This window comes from Cyprinodon tularosa, unplaced genomic scaffold, assembly GCF_016077235.1.
Source record: "Cyprinodon tularosa strain WSP-4 unplaced genomic scaffold, ASM1607723v1 ctg3, whole genome shotgun sequence".
Classification (NCBI taxonomy): domain Eukaryota; kingdom Metazoa; phylum Chordata; class Actinopteri; order Cyprinodontiformes; family Cyprinodontidae; genus Cyprinodon; species Cyprinodon tularosa.
This window is the reverse complement of record NW_024039007.1, coordinates 1,742,260-1,759,004: the sequence shown is the minus strand read 5'-3', so window position 1 is coordinate 1,759,004 and position 16,745 is coordinate 1,742,260. Positions and strand designations below refer to the sequence as shown.

The window sequence follows — 16,745 nt, the reverse complement described above, 5'->3', positions numbered from 1 at the left end:
TGATGATGAGAATGTGTAAGATGAACACCTGCTGCATTTTAAATAGATGTTTTTCTTTAGAAAAAGCACTAAGCACATGTGAGGTTTTCAACAGACACTACTATATGTAAAATAAGAGCATTAAGAAAGTTTAAAAAGTACTTTCAATGGATGGCACCTGGTATAACGGTAGAACAGATGTCACATTTTCAGAGCCATTTTTTGAATCAATTCCCTAATTCTTTCTTTGATCGTTTCCTGTTTGATTACCATAAAAAACACAATTAGCTCATATTTTGGTGGCAAAAATATTCTGGATTCAGGCTTTTATCAAATCCCATTTTTCCTCTCTTGGCTGTGCACCTGCAGAGCTGCTCTGATGAAAATAAGGGACTGTGAGACATGAAAGATCTTTCATTATTCATGCAAAATGCATTTATTGACCAAGTACAGCACACAACAGACACAAATAACCTCCATGTCTGCTGTTTTGCAGATTTGTGTTATTTAACTCTTCCTACCTCTTATCTTTTCTCTGTGGTCTTCTTGCTTCTCGTGTTGTGATCAGTATTTGCTTTATTCCCAAAGGGGGGAAAAAATCCATAAAGCCTACCTTCCTAAAGGCTTACCAATAAATCTATTTACAAGGTAGATGAGACACTGATAGACGGATAAACATATTCACCAAAATTTACATTCACTTGTTGTGAAAGCCTAAGAGGATAGAGATAGGTAATCTTTCTTTGAATTCAGTTTTTAAATCGTGTTTTTTTCTACAACTGTTTATTTTTTTCTTTTTCCTTTGGCTGGAAATGCTGCATACCAGAAATAAAGAGTAAGTGTGGATCAATATGTGGTTGAAATAATGCTCCATCCACACATGGAGTATTTCCATCCTCTGCTCTTTATGGTTTAGGTATGTTTCTCTGCACCGTTTCCTCTCTTCCTCACACAGGCTTATGCAGGGAAACAGATCCCTTCCCCCACAGCAGTTGATCCAAGCGCTATACATGTCCAGGCTTGGACAGGTAGGCTATGAGGGCAACAACCACCCCCACGTACATCCCTGCTCCAACCGTAATGGACAGGGCGGCCAGAAACAGGGCTCTTCTGGAGCTCATTCCCGCTCTGGAGAAGTCTCCCTTAGCGATGGCCTTGCCTGTCTAAAAAAACAAAGCAGAGAGTGATATGAGCTGCTGTGTGTTACTCATCAGCACAGAGTGTATGAGTAGGTGTTAAGCCACAGTTAAAAGAGAAAAAAACAAGAAATGCTCTTACAGAGCCATTAGTTACCATAGCAATTAGGTCATTATGCCTCTGACAGTGACAAATCTGTTGTTTGGTCTTTCTGGTCATTGAATAAATGAAAAGCCAGACCTCTTTTTTATTGTTCTGATGCATTAGATTTTGTTCCCTTATATTTTTATCTCTTAATAACTGAATAACAGAAAATGGGGTACATGTGGTAAAACTAGCCTAGTAAACTAGCCCCACCCACCACCGGCCAAAATCCTTTTTGCCTGCCAGTTGGTCTAGCCTCGGTCAATGCCCCAGGCCCTAGAACTGGCGGGCCAATCACAACGCAGAGATGTGTTTTGAATATTTGGATGCAAAGTGGGCGCGACGCTGGATAAAACACAACTAGGAAGATGGCAACAACTATTGAACAGTTCTCGTTTGACTCAGCTTTGGAATCAGTTTTGGAAGGATTAGTCTTGGGGTTTTCGTTGAAACATGAGCAGGAAGAGGCTCTACGCTCATTAATTTTTAAGAAGGACGTATTCGCCGTTTTACCAACAGGCTGTTTGTTTACTCTCCCCCACCAGCTTTCTGTCACGTTTACTACGTCACAGTCAGTTGTGCTCATTGGTCAGAGCGTTGGCCAATAGGCAAAGACAAGGTTTGAAAAACAATGAGTTGTTCTCATTAACAATCTTCCGATGTCTCATTCATCAGGGCCTGAGTAAATTACACTTTAAAAATTACACTTTTTAAATTACAATTTAAACTCACATTTAGTCTCGTTTATCAGGCTATGGTAAAACACTGTTCAAGGAAGAAACACCTTTTCTTGTCAAAGTCCTTGTTTCTTACACGTCAGTTTTCATGGTTGTTATAAGAAATTAAAATGAATTAAAATGGACTGATGGATGGACTGATTGCATGAGGGATCAATGCATGGATGGAAGGAGAACTGGACTGTAACACAGAGTAATGCCTGCATGGATGAAAGGATACACATTTTAACAGAAGGACCAATGGACAGAGGAAAAAACAGACTGACAAATAAAAGGATGGATGGATGGATGACAGATCAACAGACTAATGGTGAGATGGTTCAAGGACCGACAGGTTGATGGACAGAAGGATGGATTAACAGGATACTACTTTTTGACGGCTGGGTAGCAAGTCTGGAAAAACAATATATTTCCATAATTATCCGACTTTTTACGAACCATAATGTGTGGGAAATAAAGCCGGACTGATTAATCTGCAGGCCGATGTATCAGACATCTGGCTCATTAATTGACATGGGCCAAAATATGGCCAATATCGATTTTTTTTGTTGCTGTAAACAGCAAAGAGAAACTTCTTCCACGTGCTGATTCTGCTCCTCTGCCTATCCCTCGCACTCTCTGCACCGACCCTCCCCCACAAACACAGGCTCACAGCTGCTGCATGGAGATGTGGATGAAGAGGGGGAAAGTAAGCAGTTTACTCCATGGTAGTGATGGGTTGATGACACGTCATAAAGCATTTCAGTAAACTAAAAGTCAGTTTGGATGGAGTTTAAAATCAGATAACTTCAGTGACAGCTGAGAGAAACAGGTTGACACAACAAGACAACAAAACAACTCGTGGTAACACGCTGTTAGGGTGCATTAAGGTGAGCAGACCTTTTTGTATGCAATAAAATATATTTTAAATATTTCATATGCACAAGTTTAGGTGAACATATTAGCATTTTAGCTCTGTGAAATAAACAAAATTTTAGAAGGAAAATAAGATTGTTATAATATGTCTCATTACACTTCCTCCAAAATTCAAAAGTTTGTTTTCATTAAATTAATATTTAAAGGCTCCAATTATGTGTTTAGTTGTAATCCTGTTTGAATGCTTTAAAAGCTGCAGTATTTCAAGTTAAATCTAGTTTATTCCCCTCTTTTTAGTGGAGGAGGAAACATTTCAGTTGCTTGAAAATTGAACAAACATCTAAAGTTGCCAAAGTGTTTTGTCAATAAGTCTTTTAAAAAACAATTAAATACAAAATTCCTCTGATTACCCTGTGTGTTTTCACTTTAAGCTGTATGCAGCCTGTCATTTCATTTTTTAAATGATCATCTGTGGAACTGAAATGTAATACAATAAATGTATATATATATATATATATATATATATATATATATATATATATATATATATATATATATATATATATATATATATATATATATATATATATATATATATATATATATATATATATATATATATATATATATATGTATGTATGTATGTATGTATACTGTAAATTTCACAGGCAGAAGGGAACAGTCAGGTGTGGAGCCTGATGTAACAGATGTTGGATGCAGCATCTGTAGGGTTAAAGTTTTAAAGTTAGAACTGGCAAGACAAAAAAAAATAGATATCTAAATCAGCACCACAAACTTTTATTGTATTTATAATCTTATGTTCACACTGCTCAAAATAAAGTTGCTCATTTTAATTCTATAGTTCTATGTTCTGTTTCTTTGTCTTAAATACATTTGTTTTTAATATATATATATAAAAAAACATATTTTTGGTTATTATAAGAATTTGAGAAGGACTATAGTTGGACAGTGCATATACTTTGAATGTTAATGTTCAGGTTTAGTTTTTATATTCTGGCCGACATATATATATATATATATATATATATATATATATATATATATATATATATATATATACATATATATATATATATAAATATATATATATATATATATATATATATATATATATATATATATATATATATATATATATATATATATATATATATATATATATATATCGGAAATCAACCAATATGTTGAATAATATGACATAAAAGCTTCAAAATAATATGCGTAAAACCCATTTCTCTCATAGGCAATAAAAAGACCTCACTGTTAATGTTTTTTTGCATGCCTGGTGCATTATTTGAAATTATGTACTCAGTCATAGAAAACAATTGCAAACAGGGTCACAGGGTGGAAAATGGGCTGCGGCAGACACTTGTCTGAGCATTTGTGCCTGCTGACCTTAAAGAGAACGCAGTGCAATCAGAATTAATGACAGGCTCGGGGTCTCTGGGCCCTTTACCTTGTGAGAGTAGTAAAAGGCAATGATGCCCAGTGGCCAGAAGCAGCAGAGCATGGAAAAGATGGCCAGGCCCAAGTAGTCCCGAGGGGGCAGCACGATGAAGTTGTCCTCACTTTCACTGTCACTGGAGCTGTCACTCTGGAAAACAGCACATTTACAGAGATCAATAAAAGCAGAAATAAGATTTTAGAATGCTTTAAAATGCGTATTTTAAAGTGGAAAAAAAAGAAAATGAGGCTTTGATTTTGACCTAGACACCTACAGAATGCAAGTGTCAGATGTTCTTTGAACTTGTTCAAAGTGTTGTATCTTAACAAGACACATCATCCCATTTCTATGTTTCCTGCTCCTTCCCTCTCTTCTCCGGACAGGGTCTCTGCCCTTGTTTTCCAAAACCACCTAGGACAGGACGTATTCAGTCGGCTGGAACCAATTTGGTGCCTCTGTCAACACCCATGAACAGGGTGACAGATAACTCAGGATTAACGGATTGTTCCATCATCATGAGGTGACACAAGACACAGTGAGAAGACAGTGTCATTTATGTACTAAATTGCTTTTCCAGCCTGAGAGAGCTTCACAATCCTTCCTTAATGTGCAAAGCGTCTTACAGGGCAGAGAGTGTTCAGCAGGCTGCATATACTGTCCCTTAATGCTAAAATTCAAAGCCACAGGCTCTGCAGCCTAATGAATGGAGGATTTAAATGCTGCTCTGACTTACATGCACCCATCGGGCCTACAGCAACAATAGCAGTGTGACAGTCTGAGTGACCTTTAAGAGGGGGAGGCTATACTTTTCACTGCTGTCCCAGAGACTTAGAGGAGGTTTCTCTGAATAAATAGCCTCCATAAGGAGCAGGTTTCATTTGTGAGGCGTGCTGCTGCCTTCAAGGATCGAAGAAACGGACAAAAAAAGGAGAGTGGAAAAAAAAAATCAATGCAAAAGGCAGGACCTGAAGCAAGCGTTTTACAGGTAATTAAGTCTGGGAAGAAAGAAGTGAGGAGACATTGAAGCATGCAAAGTTATCCTTGTTGCGTGTCAATTTTCTCTTCTTTCCTCTGAACTAAACAAACAGCACAATTAAATACTTTCAACTAATTTGGCAAAAATCATTAGAGGTACATTTCAATACATTAAAAGTTTAATATTTAAACTTATATCAATTTAGTTTTTTTTCCACACACAATGATGCAAAGGCAAATGATTGATTTGGTTATTCAAAGATCAAAATTCAGTGGCTCAGGCAATTTCAAAGGATCAATTGATTTAAACATAATTCAGAACCATGTTGTTACAGTCACTCACATCATGGCCTACACAAGTATGAAAAAGACTGATAATTTGAACAACCAGTAAGCATAAGGAGGACAAGTTAAGAAATTTAATCTAAAGAAGCTGTTCTTTTTTTCTTTTTTTTTTAACCAAAGTATATATATAGGGTAGAAAATTAAGAAAATTACAGGATAAATTAAATAAGTTTATTTCAAGGCTATGAGTTTGTGGTTTAACTGCATAGTAGGTTGGTTTGAGTTTCCCTAAGCTTGTCTATTCTTCTTGATGGTAGCCTACAAATACTGAGATTTGCTTACTGCAACAGTTGTTATTATTTATCATTTTGGCAGGAAAATGGTATTTTAATTTTATTACAACGTGCTGTAGATTGCCCCAAATAATCACTAACTGCAAACCTTCATACTGGACCTCAGAAAACTTTGATTATGTGCATTGCTTGCTGAGGTATTCAAATAGCTTCAGTGGTCAAATTTGCTCTGTGTAGAAATACTCTTTTGGTTTCACATAATGAATTTTCATTAGCTGTAAGACAATAAACAGATTTAGGACAAAAAATTGTATTTGTCAATTTCTCATAACTAGAATGTACCTGTATTTATATGGTTTGGGGAAACAGGAGATTGGAACACTTTTACAAGCAGTTTAGAAATGGCAAGCTTTGCCAAGGAAAGGTTCCCTGTTATCTGTCCTATGAACTCAGCCCACATGAATCAAACAGCTGGTCATCACTGCATAAAAATAACCTACAAACACGTGTAATCCTTTGTTATCTCTGTGGCGAACACCTGATAACAGTACATAGAGACTAATGCATTCAGTCCTCCAGACAGTCTCTTTGAGTCCAGCTCCTGTTGGCTGGGTTTGCTGCTCTCCCTGGACCTGTCTGTCTGTATAACTGATGGGGGCTCCACTGAGACATTGAACCTTTAATAAACCCTGTCACGGTTCTCTCCAATGCCTTGTTGGCCTCAGGAGGGGACAGTCGCCTCAACACAGATGCCACCCTGTTGACTGAGGCCAGCATGGGATTTTGCCATTATTTTTCTCCTGTCAAACTCATATCAAACATCTGTGTGTTTAGCTATATTTTCCATTTTGTTGCAGAAAATAGTTTAATTTCCTGGTAAATTTTTAATTTCTTGTATTGCTTTTCATTTCTTTTTTTTTATTCTTATTTTGATATCCATAAGCTTTAGACCTCCACCTATTTTGTATAACTCAAAGAGGAGTGTTGAAAAGTGAATGAAACAAGTACTTGTGTCATGATCTTGGCGCTGATGTCTGGTCTGATTATTCATTTCATTCACTTTCCTAGCTCCGCCCAGTACTCATTACCTTTCATCTTATCCACCTGCTTCAGCCTCTATTTCCCCAGCCTTCTAACCAGTTATAAGTTCCAGGTTATTCAAGCTTTTGGTGAGAGTTCTCTAGCGTACCTGATTGCGTCCTGATTGTCTGATCCTGACCCATTCTGCCTCTGGACCTGTGAGCCTGCCTGTTCCCACTCTAATCTGTTTGCCTGACCTGTCCTCGGACTCCTGCTGAATTTCTGCCTGTCTGTGTACCGAACCTGGAACTGATTCCCGACACCGTCCTGGATTTCCCTTCAGTACCTCTTCGGACCTCTGATCTCCTGGCTCTGACCCGCAGCAATGTCCTTGACACCGGCCTGGCTTCACCTTCTGGATTATCCTGCCTTGTTTTGTCTGCTCGGTTCTGATCTCCTGCCTGTTCTCCAACCTCTGGGACTTCAGTGTCTGGGACTCTCTGGGCAGTGCCTGCCGCGTCTTATTGGCAGCCGACTGGCTCGAACCAACAGACCACAGACTCAACTATAAGACCAGGTTAGTGACTCATTATCATCCTCCGCCAGATAGACGTGGTCACTAACGTGTGTTCTCCCTCTGCAGGGGATCCTGACTTAGACGCTGCCGTTCCATCATAAATAAACATTTTATTAAAATCGTCTTTCAGACAGTCTTTCCTGTTAGGATCCTCAGGCTTGCCCTCCAGAGGGCGCCGAGGATCCTCTTCTGCTCTGTGTTTTTCCCTTAGGGTTGAGTTACTGTGGGAATCTGGAGACTACCCTCTGTCTCCAGCAGAGTGCGCCGTGGGTCTTCTGGAGCTGAAACCTTCCTGCACACCTGTTCCTAATCCTCTCATCAGAAGACCTCTCCTTTATAAGCTCCTGCCTGACCTTGATTCCACGCCGCAGTGTTGATCTTTGTTGGTTAGCGTCCTGAGCTTCTGTGACAGAAGAATCTTGGTTATCTCTAGAGTGAGATCAGATTCTAACTCTTCCTTGTTTCTGCCTCACAGGAATCCTGTCTCCTCGTGAAGCTCTGGATGAGCTTAACCTCCTGTTCCCTCGTGAAGCTCTGGATGAGCTTAACCTCCTGTCTCCTCGTGAAGCTCTGGAAGAGCAGTCCCTCTGGCAATCTGTCTCTGGCTTGCAGCTCTGGGAGAGCTGCATCACAGGAAACTAGTCTCAAGCCAGAAGCTCTAGGAGAGTCTAACCAGCTAATCTGCCCTGGTGAGCCAACCCGAAGATTCCTACGTGGATGAAGCCTGAAGACTTCTGTGTGGAGTTTCCCTAGAGGTTCCCACGTGGATTTTCCCTTGTTGTTCCCTGCTAAGAGCTGGAAGCTCAGCCTGAGTAATCCTTTGTGTTTTCCCCTGATGTTCTCTGCTGTGAGCTGGAAGCTCAAACCCAGGACTGCCAGGCTAAGCCTAAAGCTAAATGCTTAGCTTCACATGAACTCAGCTACCAGCCATCTCCCGTTCCCCGTACAGACCCCAGTGAACCAGTCCCCTGCCTGAACTGTTTCAGTTATTATCCATGTGCTTATGTCATTAAATAAACTCTTTGGACTTTTACCAGTGTCTCCGTGAGTGTTCTGCATCTTGGGCTTAACTTTAGAAAACCCATCATGACATTTCGACCTTGAATACTTGTGTCCTTTTGTTCTGAGCCTGACATACTTACATTGGAGCTAGAAAGCCACGTTTGTTCTTAGTTTGTTTTTTAAATCAAAGCTCTATTCATCAGATTTATTTGTGTTTATTTGAACTGAAACTTTGGCTCAAGGCTTACCTGCTACAAGGGTCATGCATCAGTCGAGTCGAGCCTAATTCCCTCAAAGCAGGACATTAGTTTCAGCATTAATGGAGCTTGCTTCAGTGTCCCTATCCATCTGCCAGGCCTCCGAGTGAAAGGAGCTGGCGCGATCATCAGCTCAGTTAGGGTGCTATACTTCTTCCTCTGCCAGCTCAGAGCCCTGGGTATTTTATAAGCGTCCTTGCTTAAAATTAGTTTTTCTACACTTCTGAAAAGACTTTAGCTGCTTTTCTTTTTCTCTCATTTTGAGGGAGTTTTGCTCCACACACTAAAAGGGTCAGGACTAATTAGATCAGCAAGGCAAATTTCTTGGAAATTAATAAAACAAAAGAAGACTAATATGCTGCATGAAAATTTCAGGAGCCTAAGTAAGTAAACCTTCTTCAGAGAAATTATAATAATATTACATGATACTATTGTACATTTTCTTTTACATTATTAAACTCAATACTAAATGTAAAATCATCTTTAGTTTTATTCAGAAACTTATCAAAAGCAGTCTTTTTAAACATTGAAAAACACCCTATATTTGTTTGGCAGAAACCAAATGCTACTTCATCCTGGACCCACACCATTCCCACTCGGACACATCATCCGGTGGGAATGGTTTTCACAGAAGAAACAGGGAATTAGATTAGAGCGTATGGCTATATAGGTAAATATAAACTCCAGAAATGCTGGAAGAAAACCTTTTTGCTGCAGCAAGACTTGATACTAGGGCACATTTTGACCCCCTCTGGAGACAATGACCCTAAATATGCCATTGGAGTGTGATAAATAAAATCACTGAACTATCTCCTCATGCAGTCATGCTCTTTTCAATATGCCTCAGCTCATTAAGAGGACAGTGGGCTTCAAGGATTGGAGTTCGACAGCTGTGGTTTAATCTAATTCATGTTCACAGACAATTTCTCTCCAACCTGATGAACTTGAGCTATATTCAAGCTTTGCCAATAAATGTCTGTCCTTATAAAAGCAATGCTGGAAAAGAAAGTTCCAGACTTCTGGCTGTGACTAAAATAAAAGTTGATTTTATACTGTAGGCTGCACGTTGGTGAAGAATTAATCCCTTACAACAAGCAGGTCCTGGGTTCAAAATCTGTGCCTGTTCTGTTAATGTATGCATGGGTTCCTTTAAGGTGCTTTGGCTTTCCTCACAGTCCAAAAACATCATTTGATACTTGGTCTCTATAAAATGGTTAAGGTGTAAGTGTGTCTGTACGTGGTTGTTTATCCTGTATGTCTGTGTGTTTCCCTGTGGTAATCTATGGAACAGCCTCTAGTATGTAAATGCCTCATGCTCACCAGATACACCACAAACCTATTTGAACAAGTGAGCATAAACAATGGATGAATGCAAAGTATCTGACTTCCCTATTATTCACTACTCTATGATGATTAATTGCATAAAATTCCCAGAGAAAAATATTTAAGTTTGTGGTAGCATTAGGAACAAAATGTAAAAGGGTTATAAATACCTTTACAACGAAATGTCTGAAGTTAGGATTCAAAAGTTGTGTTTCTTTATTAGCTCAATTTATTGAATGTGAGAGAATGTTAAGATGGCAATTAGCACTTAAGATCTCAACCTCTCATCTATGACAAAAACATCTATAAGTATTTGAAAAGAATAATAAGAAAAATCCCCTTTCAAATGTTTAGCTCTAGAGACAGAACTTTAGATAATGGCTTTGCTTATCAGGAGTCTCTCTGAGGAACTACCTTCAGTATGGACTTTAAAGGTAGACACCATCTTAATTTTTAAAACAGAAATTAAAACCTCCTCTTTTGGGTGAACATAGCCTACCACTTAAGTCAGGCTGGTATAAATGAAATGCTGAGCTGCAGCCACTGGGTCTTTTTATCCATGTAGCTATTTTTGGCTTTATATAAATTTTTACTGATGGTGTGTTTCTATTCCTTCCTTTCCTGGCTATTCCTTGAATGTCTTTAGATGTTTTCGTTCTTTGTGCTTTTAGATCACTTTAGGTGTTATATTGTAGTAAATACATAAAGCATAACTGAATCAAACTGTATCCTGTTACTGGAGCAAAGACTACTGCCACGCCTGCTAAATAAAGATGATTTGTTTTTTTGTGTGATCCCAAACCTCATACTCAGGACACTGCTCCTCCTCCACCTCGTATGACACCGTCTGGATCTTAAGGTCCTTCTCTCCCTGCACACTGAGGTCCACTGTGTTTTCTGACGGAACTCCAAATGAAACAGTGTCTTTACACTCGGTGAAAGTGGTCTCAAAGCTCTCATTCTTAGAGTCCTTGCTGTGGAGGCTGACGTTGTCCTTGAACAGGATGAAGTTGGGTCTGTAAAAAGCCTCCACAGCTAGATGGAGAGAGGTTGCATCCAGGAACTGGGGGGGCTTGTGCTTGCTGCTGGTTCCAGTGTAGTAGTAATCAATTAGGCTGTCCTGGTATGGCTGGTTTGAGTAGTCACACTGATACCCCTGGTAGTCATTCTGGAGCTCATGTCTTGTGGCTTTGTCAAGTAGGGGGTTTTGAAGCTCGCTCAGGCTCTCCATGACTTATGGATTGGATTAAAATGTGGAGGTCCAGTGAATTTCCGTCAGTCTGGTGGCTGCAAACAGAAAAAAAACAAATTAAACAAGTTTATTGACCAACATTAAAACAAAAGTAACCCCAAAACACTGTGGCGCATGCCTTTTAAATTGGGCATTGCTTTGGAGTTTAGCTAAATCTGAAAACAAAGCTTTCGGGTTTGGGTATATTTCTAGTAGTTCATTGCGGGAAGTGTTTCATTTACATTGGCAACAGGCGTTCCTCTCACAAGCTTTCAGCAGACTGAGGCATGAAATCACCATCTGCTGCATGTTCTACTGTTGCATCACTTACACAGTTCCATAGTTCATACAAACATGAAAAAACATCCCTCAAAGGTGTTAACATTGGCTATACTGAAACCTTAGGAAAACAAAGCAGGTCCTGCTGTCAGAAAATGATTGGTATACTGATTGTTTTGTTTTTCTAATGCTCTCACACATCCAGAGGTTGAATGAGAAAGACAAGATAAATTGATTGTTTAGGATTTTAAGTGAAGTTCTGATAGAGATGTATAGACAGCCATTATTGTTTTAGGGGCTAACATCTAGTCTAAGAAGACTAAAGATGACTTCAGCCATCTTAAAACAACTCAAGTCCCTGATATCTCATAGCAGCGTATATAAATTCTAGTTTTTAAATCTTTTAAACCATGATCTCGTTTTCAGTAGGAGGTTAATTACACAGAAGCTGAGTTTTGTTTTTTATGAGAAATTGAGGTAGGAGGCAGTGAGCCACCGGTAATCTTTCAGTTGAAGAGGCATAACCTTTTTCCTTCCAGATGTCTGAGAAAATCATCATTGGTTTAATAAAAAGGTTAGTTGAAAAATATAGATGTCAGAGTGAAAAATACTCTGGATAATACTGAAGAAGGGCAAACATAAAGTACAACAGTACAAGTCTGATGCAGAATAAAAGGGTTTCAATGACAGGGAAAACAAATGTTTTATTTAAAACAAAAACTGTATAAAGACAACAGTGATTTTCATAAAAGACTAATATATCTGTAAATAAATTCAGCCCATGCCTTTATTGGACCGCTTTTTTCATAATAACTGTAAATAAGACCACTAATGCCGTGTAATCTAAAAATAAAATAATCTCTGCCTATAATATCTCAACCTTCATCATCAGTAAACCAATTCTGTCACATTGTTCTGATAATGAAGACGAGCTTATCAGACCTTGCCATTATGTGCACAATTTTTAGCATGGTGTGATATTACTTTGCACTTTAAAATAACATCAGTGATGTTTTAAAATACTCAATATTCAAACGGGATGCTATGGTAATGCCTATGATTTTTTTTAACAGGTAGATTTTCATAGCTGTAGGCAGGAAGGATCTCCTGTAGCTTTCTGTCTTGCAAAGGAAGTGGAGAAGCCTTTGACTGAAGACAGTCTGTTTTTGTTTAACAGTCTTTTGAAGAATATGCCCAGTGCTGTCTAAAATAATCTTATTTTATTTAAAATCATTCTTTGTGAAATAATCTAAACAGGTTCTAGTGGAGTTCCTAAAACAGAGCCGGCATTTTTTATCAGATTGTTAAGCTTTGTCAAGTCTTTGCTCTGATGCTGTTACCCCAGCAGATGATGGGAGAAGAGATCAAACTCTCCACAACAGATTATAGAGTATATGCAGCATCTTGCTGCAATCACTGAATGAGCTGAACTTCCTTAAGAAGTAAGAAGTAGATGACTCGGCTCTGTCCCTTCTTGTAGACGGCTTCATTTGCATCTCCAGTCCAGTTTGTTGTCCTGGTGAATACCAAGGCGTTTATACTCATCAATACCTCCACTTCTTCTCCCATGATAGGATTTGACTTGTTACTGTTTCTTCTAAAATCTATTATCTTTTTTTTTTGTCACTCAGGATCAGATTATTTCCACACTATATCACAAAGCAGTTTGCCAGCAGTTGTCCATCTATGACCTGAGCAACAACTGTAGAGGACTCTGTCTTCTCCTGGAAGTCAGAGATATGCAAAGAAAAAAGGAATGGTGGAAGAACCGTCCCTTGTTGTGCTACTGTGCCGCTGAATAGTTGATTAGTGGGGAGGGGTGTTCTAGTGGTTAGGACATAGAGCTTAGAATCCTGAGGTTGCGAGTTCGAAACCCACTCTGACAGATGGCCACCTTGGCTCCCTGAGCAAAGACTCTCAACCCCACACTGCTCCCCGGGCACCGAAAATGGCTGCCCACCGCTCCCCAAGGGGATAGGTTAAATGCAGAGAGGGAATTTTGTTGTACTTTACTTGTGACAGTGTAATGACAGTAAAATGCAGTGAGAAAAAAAGAAATGACAGTTCGCCTTTTACTCTTTCAGGTATATATTTCCTGAGATCTAAAAAAGGACCTGCTGCGTTTAATTATAACTTTTGTTTGATAACAAAACTATAACCAAGCTGGATTAGAAGCACCAATAGCAGTCTACAGACTGACCAACTTCATCTATCTCCACTCCACCACCAGTTTCAGGCCTGGGGGGGAAACAGCCCCATTCTTTGTTCCTGTTCATGCATATCTATCAAAATGAAGTGCTATGTTTCCTGCCGAGGTCTGAGCGCCAAAGACAAAGTAATTGTATCAATAAATTTCTCATAATTGTCTTTTCGTGTGAGTTTCTCAGATTGAAATAGCGTTATAGGGATAGTTATATAGCAACATACTGAAATGGTGGCTCATACAGTATCTAATCATTCCTTTTGCTCTATTTTTGTCTATCCAAAGTTTTCCAGATTTAGATATATGACATTTTCCTGTTTTTGAATACTGCTTTCAGACAAAGATTTGTACTTTCTAAGAGAGCCACATGAACAACCTCAGACATCTGCGATTATGCTTTTGTTTATCTTGGAGTTATTTGATTAGTGAAATTAATGAGGACTTCCAATCATTAATTAATCCTTTACTGGGTTTTTAAACATGCACCAAAAGATGAACATTAAAAGTTTATATGGTCAGAGCAGAAACCTGATCAGTTAGCAACACATTTATGTTTGTTGCATCGCTTAACTTTTATATCAGACAGTTACTTTGAGTGGAAATATTTTGATTGGTTCCATTACAGATGATTATCATTCACATCCACTGCAGACGGGATGATGACATGTTCTTACTGCATAACATTAGCAGACATCTCTGTGAGGTTTTTGGAAGTTTGGTTGTCTCCAATAGTCAAGCCATTAGACTACAGAAGACATCAAAACAAAGGAAGTAATTCTTCAATTGCTTTTATGCTTTATCTAAGAAGAATTTCCTAATTCCACTGCTTTTACATGTGTGCATCGAAGTAAAAAATAAATGATAATGGATACAATAAAAAAAATTCAAGGCATTTTTTTTTTGCTCAAATGAAATTAAAGATGCTTCAGAGCTTCCTATAAGAAGAGTATAATTTTAGTTTTTAACATAACCCTGGACTATACTCCATTGTCTCTAAATTTAACGATTTAGAGCCATAAAATGTATTTTACTTTTCATCTATTTGAATTCATCCATCTTTTAAACTGCTTTATTTATGCAATGTCACAGGGGTGCTGCTTCTAGGGTGCAGCCTGAACAGGTGGCTAATCTATCACAGGGAAACAGGGAATCGTTGAAGCATCTAAAAACCTGTATTCAGTTAGAGAAACCAGAAAATGGGATATTTTCTTGCCTTTTTGAAGTTAGAACATGCTTTCAAATCCCATCATAATACCTGAAATCCAATCCTGGCTTATGTTCACTGCAGGACTACTTAAAGAGAATTACTTCATAAATCCAGAACTATTCCTTTGATTAAAAAAGCAAAAGAGTAAGAAGAATATGTGCAATCAAAAGCATTTCCCGATTTGAGTAAATAAATGGTCTGTTTTGTGTTTCAAACCCAACGCCATCAAGTCTGATAGTCCTAAATCTAGCAAATCCATCTCTCATGATTTAATTGATTATACAATTAAATCACATCCAGTGAGGCAGAAGCACTAAATTAATATTAACCAAGAAACAAGCTCTACCAGATGACAAGAAAGAAGAAAAACTGTACAGGGCATGATTTATGAGACAGACATTCAGAGGCGGAGATGACCTACCGATGTGCAGCAGACCTTTAAAACCTCTGACCTCAAGAGAGCCAAAACTCAGGCAGCCAAGCTTGATTTCACAGCTGTTTGCTGTGGAGATGCCTGACTAATATGGACTGAATCTGAGCCTACATGCACACACATACCCCACACACACAATAATGAGACTCAATACAACAAAGTGTCCATCCTCACATGCCTCCAAGGATGAGCTCAACACCAGATAACAAGGAATTCCATTACACACTACATTAGACAAGAAAAGCCACAACACACATCCAAGAATAAGTGCACTTGAGTGAGGGCTCACACTCCAGGGTTAATAATAATCTCTGTTATGTTAGACCGCAGCAGTTTCTACTTCATCGTCTCTAAATGTATTCAAACAGATTTTTTTTTTTTTTCCAATTATGAGATACGTAGGTTCACTTAAAAGTGATAAACTAAATGCGCAAAACATGAGCGCAGGTGATTTTTCTTTTTCTTTTTTTTTCAAATCAGAGTTATAATTCTGTGAACACTAAATAGACATAAAAGCATATGGATCCTGTTTGCGCACAAAACAAGGTGGATTATACAGATAACTTACCAACAGGAGATTTGCTCAGCATTGTTCCTCAGCGCAGGTGAGCTGACAGAGAGGCATTGACCAACCGACCATCCTCTACCTCAGATTCCGCTCAGTTTGGAGAAACAAATACCATTGCAGTGCAAGATATCCGTGTGGGTAAAATGGTAAAATTTCTCGGACTTGGCGCGCTGAATCCTGCATGTCATGGCACTACTGGCGCTGCTGCGTCTGGCTGGTTGATTTTACGCACAGTCTATCTCTCTGAGCGCCAAACAACTCCGACGAAGGCAGATCTGACTCCAGCTGAGTTAGTGGTTGTGGGCGGTGCGCTGTAAAATCTACTGTCGACTTCACATCTCCGAACTTGGTTGCTTGTGCATATCTCCCTGAGTTCACACAGTTAGTCTACCGGCTGAGGTATTTTTACGCACTCCCGCGTCCAATGGTTCCGGTTGCACAAGCTGTCCTTTATTGGCTCCTGAGAAAGCTACTTATACCTGTTTTATGTCATATGAGCCACTTGGGCTGATTTCTTTCACAATCTGCTTGAGTGTTATTCATCCCCAGCTGAGAACGCCCACGTTGTGAAAGAGCCAAACAACAAAATGCTCCCTCACTCCTATGCATCCTTCTCTCTCTTTACATGAAGAACTGCATTCAAGCTGATTCTATATATAGCTCAAAATGAAAACATTATTAGAATAAACGCCTCTCTTGGTTTGACTAATGTTTGAAAATCTGTGCATTCACATGAACCTGACACTATAGATGTTAACTTATGACTTACAGCAAT

The 16,745-nt window shown here is 38.8% G+C and overlaps 1 protein-coding gene across 1 annotated transcript; it reads right to left on the bottom strand.

Moving 5' to 3' along the window:
• Nucleotides 1–387: 387 nt before the first annotated feature.
• LOC119787483 (synapse differentiation-inducing gene protein 1-like) lies at nucleotides 388–16,514 on the bottom strand. The gene is made up of 4 exons (XM_038291370.1): nucleotides 15,971–16,514; nucleotides 10,852–11,336; nucleotides 4,330–4,467; nucleotides 388–1,142 (listed from the first exon to the last, which is right to left on the bottom strand). The coding sequence occupies exons 2-4, from the start codon at nucleotides 11,278–11,280 to the stop codon at nucleotides 984–986; spliced, it is 726 nt and encodes a 241-aa protein (XP_038147298.1). The 5' UTR covers nucleotides 11,281–11,336; nucleotides 15,971–16,514; the 3' UTR covers nucleotides 388–983.
• Between the last annotated feature and the right edge of the window lie 231 nt (nucleotides 16,515–16,745).

Bases quoted from the DNA above. Each gene is read 5' to 3' on its own strand.
- LOC119787483 (XM_038291370.1), bottom strand. From the start codon at position 11,280: ATGGAGAGCCTGAGCGAGCTTCAAAACCCCCTACTTGACAAAGCCACA. The intron at 4,468-10,851 runs GTTTGGGATCAC...GCTGTTTTCCAG, and splicing joins AGCAGTGTCCTGAGTATGAG to AGTGACAGCTCCAGTGACAG. The intron at 1,143-4,329 runs GTAAAGGGCCCA...TTGTTTTTTTAG, and splicing joins CCTTTTACTACTCTCACAAG to ACAGGCAAGGCCATCGCTAA.